At 44.9% G+C, this 9,790-nt stretch overlaps 1 protein-coding gene and 1 pseudogene across 1 annotated transcript in view; both read right to left on the bottom strand.

Moving 5' to 3' along the window:
- The window catches only part of LOC144500968 (cyclin-dependent kinase 6-like), a 29,519-nt gene extending 20,243 nt beyond the window's left edge, over positions 1–9,276 (bottom strand). Inside the window, exons 1-2 of the mRNA XM_078224468.1 lie at positions 9,056–9,276; positions 2,913–3,048 (exon numbers count right to left, since the gene is read on the bottom strand). Of these exons, the coding sequence (XP_078080594.1) occupies positions 2,913–3,048; positions 9,056–9,276 (357 nt within the window). The remainder of the gene's footprint in view (positions 1–2,912; positions 3,049–9,055) is intronic.
- LOC144500969 (reactive oxygen species modulator 1 pseudogene) lies at positions 1,499–1,732 on the bottom strand (annotated as a pseudogene).
- Positions 9,277–9,790: the final 514 nt, after the last annotated feature.

The following is a 9,790-nucleotide window of genomic DNA, read 5'->3' on the forward strand; positions in this document are numbered from 1 at the left end:
AAGTTTAGAAGGCTGAGGGGAGATCTTATAGAGACATATAAGATAATGAAGGGGCTAGACAGGGTAGAGGCAGAGAGATTCTTTCCACTTAGAAAGGAAACAAGAACTAGAGGACACAGCCTCAAAATAAGGGGGAGTCAGTTTAGAACAGAGTTGAGGAGGAACTTCTTCTCTCAGAGGGTAGTGAATCTCTGGAATTCTCTGCCCATTGAAGCAGTGGAGGCTACCTCGTTAAATATGTTTAAGTCACAGGTAGATAGATTTCTGATCAATAAGGGAATTAAGGGTTATGGGGAGCGGGCGGGTAAGTGGAACTAAACCACTATCAGATCAGCCATGATCTTACTGAATGGCGGGGCAGGCTCGAGAGGCCTACTCCTGCTCCTATTTCTTATGTTCTAAGCCCACTGGGGACACTAATTAATTAATAAATAAATAGATAAATTGTCTATAAAGTAATTTTTGCACTGCCAACAAAAGACCTATCCTCATACCGAACACATAAACCATCCGAATAAACGGAAATGTCCCTACACCAATTTGCTCCGCCAACAATCCAATACATACTACCCGAATCCACACCCTGACATCTTGCCCACCACAACATAAAACACCCACAAAGAATAAAAAGTCACCTCACCCCACCATATCTGGGAGCCCCCTCACTCCACCCAGCCTAACAGGCACACATGAGAGATGAAAGCGCCAGCACAGGGGAGGACAACAAGCCATCCTTCAACCATCCCTATCAGGAAACCCCCAGGACTTTTTTTCCCACCGCCTGACCTCTTGCCCCCTCCCACCCCCAGTAGCCCACCCACTACCCTCCCGGTAGCCCACCCACTAATAAAACCTTTTCCTCGCCCAAACCCCTCCCCGAAAAAACAGAATCTGACTCAGCAACAGACACAAAACCTCCCCAGCCAAGAAACCTCCCCAAAAAACAATTCTCCAACAGACACACCACTTGGACATCCATCCCAGCCCCTGGAAACACGTAAACACCCAACCTAGCAGCCCCCTCCTCCTAACACACACCACCTCAACAACCACCTCCTCCCCCTCCCCCAATCACCTAAAATATGACAAAAGCAGACCATCACCCTGTTTCCCACTCCGCACCCCCCCCATTCCTTCTCTTTTGCCACAGTGCGGTACCCTCCCCACACCACCCCACACAAGAGAAAACTAACATGGATAATAATATATAATATATAAGAAGAAAAAGGCCCAGGGGGCAAGAAGACAACAAGCCACAAGATAAAGGCAACAAGGGTTGGACATGAGCCGAAAGAAAAGTGTCAGAACACGAAGAAAAGGGGACATGTCCTCTCTCCGTCCCACCCCAAAAATCTACCTGCTTCACTCTATTTTTTTTCATGCAATATTAAATCATACACTTCAATCTCCATTATTATACAGCTGGTAAACAAAGGGACATTATGGTGATACATTATCTACAACACTTGACATTTCAGCGGAAAGGAAAGATTGTTTGTTAGCATCTGATTCCCATTCCAATCGCCATGAAGGTTCCAACTATGCCGCCGCTCTGCATCTTCCCAACACCGCCCAGCAGCTCTCGACCCCTCAGCCCCAGCCTGGGGCATGAGAAACTGCCAAAAGGTGCACCAGCCGCCATTCCAACCTCACGGCCCATCGTCATGCCCATTTTAACTCTGTCAAAGCAGCTAGGCTGTGATTGTCCATATAATCCCACTGTGACTGGCATCGCGGATGCACTTTCCGAATCTCAATGCCTCAGAGCCGACATCTTACCCTTACGTCTTACTCTTTGGGCCTCCTATCTCTGGTTGTCACCCTTGCTCCCTGCAGCAGCACTAGATGACAGTGGTTTCAAATCTCTGCTGGCCAGCTGGTCTGCACTTATCTCGGTCAGCTGCCAGTGTTCTGTAAGCCTGTGAATATGGACACGATGAGCCCATCGCTCTCCCAGTTTCCCCCCCTCCGCACCCCCGCATCCCCCCCCCCCGCCCCATCCCTCCCTGAACAAGTGTCGTCAAGAGAAAAAGCTGAATGCAGATCCACTAATGGAGGTCTGTCTGGATGCAGAGTTCGCAGGGACTTGCGTATAATGTGTTGCATTTTTGCATAAAGTTCAAACAAATTCCACAGTCTTTCAAGTCATATAGATTGTTTGTGCCTGTCTCCCTAGTCACAAGGTGTGGAGGACAGAACCATGGTGCCTATACAACCAATTGAAATACGTGCCAGCACAATGGACAATCAGGATGTGAGCAAAAGTCCACATTCATCTGCGACCGACACATTCAGGAAGATCTGAGCCGGAATTCTCCGGCCGTTCACGCCCCGCCGCTGCTGCAAGCAGGGACGGAGAATTTGGAGCTCAGCCAAGTCTCTGTTCACTGCACGGGACTGGAGAATCCCGCCGGCATGAACAGCTGGAAAATTCCAGCCTTGATCTCCTCCGAATATGGGTCTGTTAAAGATCTGGGAATGCGTTTGAAGATTTTCTCCTTGAGCAATAATCAACACTTACAGTCATTCCTCACTGCATTCCACCATGTGGGGTATCAGGGTGGCACAGTGGTTAGCACTGCTGCCTCACAGCGCCAGGGACCCGGGTTCGATTCCGGCCTCGGGTGACTGTGTGGAGTTATCCATGTTCTCCTCGTGTCTATATGGGTTTCCTCCGGCTGCTCCAGTTTCCTCCCAGATGTATGGGTTAGGTTGACTGGCCATGCTAAATTTCCCCCTAGTGTCAGGGGGATTTGCAGAGTAATCATGTGGGGTTACAGGGATAGGGCCTGGGTAGGATTATTGTTGGTGCAGGCTCGATGGGCCGAATGGCCTTCTTCTGCACTGCAGGGATTCTATGATACAGGAGCTCAAGGACAAAACAGTTCCAAAGTGTGTTATACCTGACCTACCTTAACTTGATTATGAGGAAGGCCTGGCTTGTGAACTTTGGTCAGAAATGTTGATAAGTCCTGCTCAATGAGTTCAAACACAAGTGTCAGCTTCATTATTTGATCCGTCTGAGATCCAAGATCGACGTTAAATAACCTGAATGACAGAGGGAAAAATCTTCACTGCAGCAATGCTCAACTTTTGTCAAATTCTGTTTGATAACACTCCCATGAAGTGAGAGATCTTCTTGTGTTCAAGACCCAATGAATACAAGTGATTAATTGAGATAACACACTATAAACTTTGGACTTTTTGAGAAACTGCTGGGTTACTGTGGAGAAAACAGACTGAAGTTAGTAAAATTCTGGAAATTATTGATCCAAATTTAGGAGCATTGCCAAATCATGACCTAAAGTTCAGTTTTGCAGAACTCAGGATACAAAACATAGGCCAATTTGCCAAAAGTATTTGATGCTATTGTTTCTGCTCCACATGAGCTTCCTCCCACTCTAATTCATCGGACTCTATCAGCAGACACTTCTATCCCTTGCTTATTCCTGTGTTTATCTAGCTGGTTTAACATTCTGTTAACTGTTGAAATGAGCCCCGTGATCTTTAGATGAGTTGCTAAAAACCAGTCATGCAGAGTGAAACATAATGGTCATTGCCAAAGCACACAGTGACCAAGTTAATGGGAAGGAATCACTCAAGCCTCATACAACGGACTGATGTGCGTTGACCTTTTTATTTGATTTTTTGTCACATGTATTAGTATACAGTGAAAAGTATTGTTTCTTGTGCACTATACAAAGCATACCGTTCATAGAGAAGGAAAGAAGAGGGTAGAATGTAGTGTTACAGTCATAGCTAGGGTGTAGAGAAAGATCAATTTAATACGAAATAGGTCCATTCAAAAGTCTGGTGGCAGCAGGGAAGAAACTGTTCTGGAGTCGGTTGGTACCTGACCTCAGACTTTTGTATAGAATTATACAATCACTACAGTACAGGAGGCCATTCGGCCCATTGAGTCTGTACCGACCACAATCCCACCCAGGCCCTATTCCTGTAACCCCACACATTTACCCTGCTAATCCCCTCCTGCTATCTTTTTTCCCGGCAGAAGAAGGTGGAAGAGAGTATGTTCGGGGTGCGTGGAGTCCTTAATTATGCTGGCTGCTTTTCCGAGGCAGCGGGAAGTGTAGAGAGAGTCAATGGATGGATGGTTTGCGTGGTGGACTGAGCTTCATTCATGACCCTTTGTAGTTCCTTGCACTTTTGGTCAGAGCAGGAGCCATGCCAAGCTGTGATACAACCAGAAAAAATGCTTTCTACGGTGCATCTGTAAAAGTTGATGACAGTCATAGCGGACATGCCAAATTTCCTTAGCCTCCTGAGAAAGTAGAGGTGTTGGTGGGCTTGTGCCTGTTATAACTTGGCCAGTGCTTCCAAAGACAACAGCAATTATTCTGAATCTTTAAAATGCACCTGTGTAACTGTTTGTCCATTTTTTTGGATCAGATAGCTGAAAGACTTCTGACCTAGGAAGTTTATTGAAAAAATGCCGATTACTGGCGGCAAATGCAGATTAACAGTTCAAGTTTAAGAAGCAATAATGTCTTCCTTTTCCGATTAGACAGCAAAGCTATCTTTCCTGCAACACGTCAACATGTCTTCCCCTGAGGACCCATGAAACATGCCCATTAACACATTTGGTTTGCAAAACTTGCTCATGATGAATGGAATAAGCAGTAGTAATTTGCTGTAAATGATGAAATAGTTTAGGATGTCAAACCCTGGACTAATTACGTATGATTGCAATTCGATAAACTGAATAACTAGTTGTACTTGAATAGAAGACTGGCTAACTGACAGAAGACAGAGAGTTGGGATAAATGGATCTTTTTCTGGTTGCCAAGATGTAACTAAAGGTTGCTACAGGGTTCAGTCCTCGGGCCCCAACTATTTACAATCTTTATCAATAGCTTGGATACAGGGATAGAAGATACAGGAGCCAAGTTTGCAGATGACACTAAAATAGGTGAGATAGTAAGCTGGGATAATGAAATAAGAAATATACAAATGGATATAGATAGGTTAGGTGAGTGCGCCAAAAAGTGGCAGATGGAGTTTAATGTGGATAAGTGTGAGGGATGACGTCAGTGTACCTTTAAGAGTTTTTAAAAAATCATGTTCTCTGTAGCTCACAGCCTTAGCTGATGTCATTGTTGCCGGGCTGTTTATGAGGAGTCCTTCTATTGCTCCTAAATGGGGGTTGGTTATTTTTCTTTGGGAATTAGTTTTATGACCCTGCATTGTCAGGAGGATGAATGTTTGCAGGTCAGGTGACAGGAGCACTTTCATTTTCAGTTCTGAGCTGTAGGTTTTAGTTTTAGAAGGGACATCAAGCTGGAAAGAAGTGTCTCTCTCTCTCCCTGATTTTGGGAAATTCTGCTGGTTAGCTGAAAGCCTTCCTGGAGTAGAAAGTCTGCTGTTGATGGTTTGACCAGAATCTCTCCCTGGTGTTCTGGGAAGCTGTCCTGACTTCAAACTGTTCCGCGTGTATCTAGAGGACTGCTAGAAGTTACAAGCTGAGAAGTCAGGATTTTCAATTCTCCAACCAAAGGACTCAGTTCCAGTATCACGTGAGCTTTTGTTTGATTGGAACATCTTAGATATATTTGTTAAGGGTTATACATTATCATGGTTGTTTTGTTTCTATTTGTAATTGATGAAGGTTATTGCTGATTTTCTTTCCATACATGTTAACTATATTCTTAAATAAACTTTGTTTGATAAAAGCTCCCTAGTGGGTCATTTGAATCATACCTGAGGTGAAACATATTATGCTTATCCTAGCCAAATTCAGGATGCAAAACATGATCCAGACGGGCTTCATAAAACACTTTGGAGTTTCTGTCCTGAACCATAATAGAGGTTATCCATTTTGGTTGGAAAACTGGAAAGTGAACTTATTATCTACATGGAGAGAGGCTTCGGGTGCTTTAGTGCAGAGGGATCTGGGTATCCTCATGCATGACTCTCAGAAAACTGATATGCAGTACAGCAAGATTAAAGAAAGCAAGTGGCGTTTTGGCATTTATAGCTCAAGGAACAGAGTATAAAAGTAAGGAAGTGTTGTTGCAACTATACAAGGCATTGGTGAGACCACACCTGGAGTACTGTGCACAGTTTTGGTCCCCGTATTTGAGGAAGGATGTGATGGCATTAGAGGCAATTCCAAGGAGGTTCACTAGATTGGTTCCAGAGATGAGGGGTTTGTCTTATGAAGAGAGATTGTGCAGTTTAGGCATAAACTCTCTAGAGTTTAGAAGAATGAGAGGAGGTTAATTGAGGTATAGGATGCTTCCTCTTGTGAGGCAATCGAGAACAAGAGATCATAGTTTTGGGATAAGGGGTAACAGATTTAAAACAGGGATGAGGAGAAACTACTTCTCTGAAAGGGTGGTGAAGCTGTGGAATTCAGTACCCCAGAGCGTGGTGGATGCTGGGACACTGAGGAAATTTACGGAAGAGACAGACACATTTTTAACTAGTAATGGATTGAAAGGTTATGGAGAACAGGCAGGAAAGTGGAGTTGAGGCTGAGAAGATCAGCCATGATTGTACTGAATGTCGGAGCAGACTCGAGGAGCTGAATAGCTCAGTCCTGCTCTTAATTTCTATATTCTTACTCTGTATCACCGGGCTTCGTCAGGTTACACCTAATCTACTTGAAGGTGAGTAACCAGTGGAGAAATAGAGTGATTGGTAGCAGAATAATCACTGTGCGGAGGTGTGGCAAGTACAGATGTGAATCCACAACTTATGATAGAAACTCTGAAGTTTGCCATTCCATCAGGGCAAACAAAAATATGGAAGAACTGCTACTTTAAGCCATTGTTGCATAATCTCCGGCAATGTTTTGAAAACAAAAACAGTAGGCGGGATTTTCTGGCCTCGCTCAAGCAAGACCGGAAATTTCCACCCGAGGTCAACGGACATTTCCATTGTCTGCCCCTCGCCCGCTCCGATTCCATGGCCGGTGAGGCGGTAGAATTCCAGCGAGTGAAATAGTCTGGGATCAGATCTATTTCCCCCTTGTTTGATTTTGATTTGATTTGATTTGTCACATATATTAGTATACAGTGAAGAGTATTGTTTCTTGTGCACATACCATTCATAGAGAAGGAAACGAGAGAGTGCAGAATGTAGTGTTACAGTCATAGCTAGGGTGCAGAGAAAGATCAACTTAATGCGAGGTAGGTCCATTCAAAAGTCAGGTGGCAGCAGGGAAGAAACTGTTCTTGAGTTGGTTGGTACGTGACCTCAAACTTTTGTATCTTTTTCCCGATGGAAGAAGGATGAAGAGAGAATGTCACAGGTGCGTGGGGTCCTTAATTATGCTGGCCGCTTTGCCGAGGCAGCGGAAAGTGTAGACAGAGTCAATGGATGGGAGGCTGGTTTGCGTGGTGGATTGGGCTACATTCACGACATTTTGTAGTTTCTTGCGGTCTTGGGCAGAGCAGGAGCCAAGCTGTGATACAACCAGAAAGAATGCTTTCTATGGTACATCAGTAAAAGTTGGTGAGAGTCGTAGCTGGCATGCCAAATTTCCATAGTCTTCTGAGAAATTAGAGGCATTGGTGGGCTTTCTTAACTATAGTGTCGGGATGAGGGGACCAGGATAGGTTGTTGGTGATCTGGACACGTAAAAACCTGGAGCTCTCGGATCCTTTCTACTTCGTCCCCGTTGATGTAGACAGGGGCATGTTCTCCTCTACGCTTCCTGAAGTCGATGACAACCTCCTTTGCTTTGTTGACGTTGAGGGAGAGATTATTGTCGTTGCACCAGATTCTCTATCGCATTCCTGTACTCTGTCTCGTCACTGTTTGAGATCTGACCCACTACAGTGGTGTCGTCAGCAAACTTGAAAATCGAGTTGGAGGGGAATTTGGCCACACAGTCATAGGTGTATAAGGTCAGTAGTTAAACATAGAGTGAGATTAAGTGAGAGATAAGAGTCGAGATTTAAAATGTTAGTGATTTTCCAGCAGCAGAAATGGGTTTCTATACCTTCGGGCAAGAACCTCTCCTTTTGCTCTTAAAAAAACCGGATTAAACTGAATTTTCAAATCAGGAACTTTTCTACATAATATTAAATTGATATGCAAATCAGGGACATAGGCTGAAACTTTTCCAGTCTCGCCAAAGTCAATGGGCTTTAGAACAACCTGCCACATTTCCCAATCTCATCCCCACCACGACAGGGCTGTAAAATTCCAACCATATCTTCTACTAAGATGTTTTTTTCTTTGAAAATGTTTACTCTTTCATGAATCCATTATTTGAAAGATCAGCAGTATGACACTCATCGGCACAGTGGTTAGCACTGTTGCCTCACAGCTCCAGGGACCCGGGTTCGATTCCAGCCTCGGGTGATTGTGTGGAGTTTGCACGTTCTCCCCCGTGTCTGCGTGGGTTTCTCCCAGGTGCTCCGATTTCCTTCCAGAGTCCAAAGATGTGCAGGTTGAGTGGATTGGCCATGCTAAATTGCCCCTTAGTGTCCAATGATGTGTGGGTTAGATGGATTAGCCATGCAAAAATGTGTGGGGTAATGGGGAGAGGGCAGGGCAGAGGGAAGGGTAAGATGCTTTTTCAGAGAGTCGGTGTAGATTCAATGGGCCGAATGGCCTCTTCTGCATTATAGGGATTCTTCAAAAAAGTTGCACTTGCTTTTGTTAAACTATTTGCAAGATGCATTACAATCAAGGCCTTCTTCTTCCCCACTCAAAAATAAAGTTATCATCGTCCCAGATGACCATAGGCTGCTCTCCCCTTTGAGGGAGAGAGCTGACTGGTGGTGATTTAACCTGAAGATTACCATACCTCAGGCAAAGGGCAAGGTTGAGAAGGCTGAGAGTCTTCATGAATAACCGTATGGGAATTGAACCCGCACTGTTGGCATTGCTCTGCATCACAAACCAGCTGTCCAACCAACTAAGCTAAACTGACCCAGATTGCTTGTTAAAGGTGTATGGTTGACCTCAAGCTTGCTTATCCAATCTTATTGATCAGAAAGGATCAACAAAGGATAAACACTTGTGGGGAGCGAGTATATACAGGAGGAAAATCGGAACGGTTTCAATGCATGAGTAACCTCACCTGATGACATTTGGATGGTCAAAGACTTCTAACTGTTTTAACCAGGCCACCTCCCGAATGACTATGAAAGGGATACCTTCCTGCGTTCTGGGAATCTCAATTCTTTTCAGTGCCACAAACCTCCCATTATTTTCCAGGTCTCTCGCTTTGTACACTTTCCCGTAAGCTCCTTCACCAATCTCGGCCATCAGCTCATATCGCACCGAATGACTGTTTTCCATTCTTACCGGTAATCAGTTCCAAGACTGAACAGCACCACCTGGAGAAAATAAACATTGTTAGCGGCAAAATCCAGACAGACACGTGCTTCTTGCCAGTCAAACTCTGAAAATGGTTTAAGTGACATTGAAATGTTCGTCAAATCCTATGAGCTATATTTTATATAAACACTGTCTCAAGAGACTGTGGCGGGATTTTACGGCTTCGCTCGACCTGAGTCCGGAAAATCCCGCCTGAGGTCAACGGACATTCCCATTGTCGGCCCCACGCCCGCTCCGATTCCATGGCGGGCAGGGCGGTAGAAATTATCACTTTGGGATTCTATATTAGAATGGAATAGAATCCCTATAGTGCAGAAGGAGGCCAGTCGGCCCATTGAGTCTGCACCAACCCTGACACAGCATCTCATTCAGGCCCAATATCCCCATACATTTACTCTGTTAGTCCCCCTATCCTGCACATCTTGGGACACCAGGGCCCAATTTAGCATGGCCGGTCCACCTAACCTGAACATCT

Source organism: Mustelus asterias, chromosome 11, assembly GCF_964213995.1.
Source record: "Mustelus asterias chromosome 11, sMusAst1.hap1.1, whole genome shotgun sequence".
Classification (NCBI taxonomy): domain Eukaryota; kingdom Metazoa; phylum Chordata; class Chondrichthyes; order Carcharhiniformes; family Triakidae; genus Mustelus; species Mustelus asterias.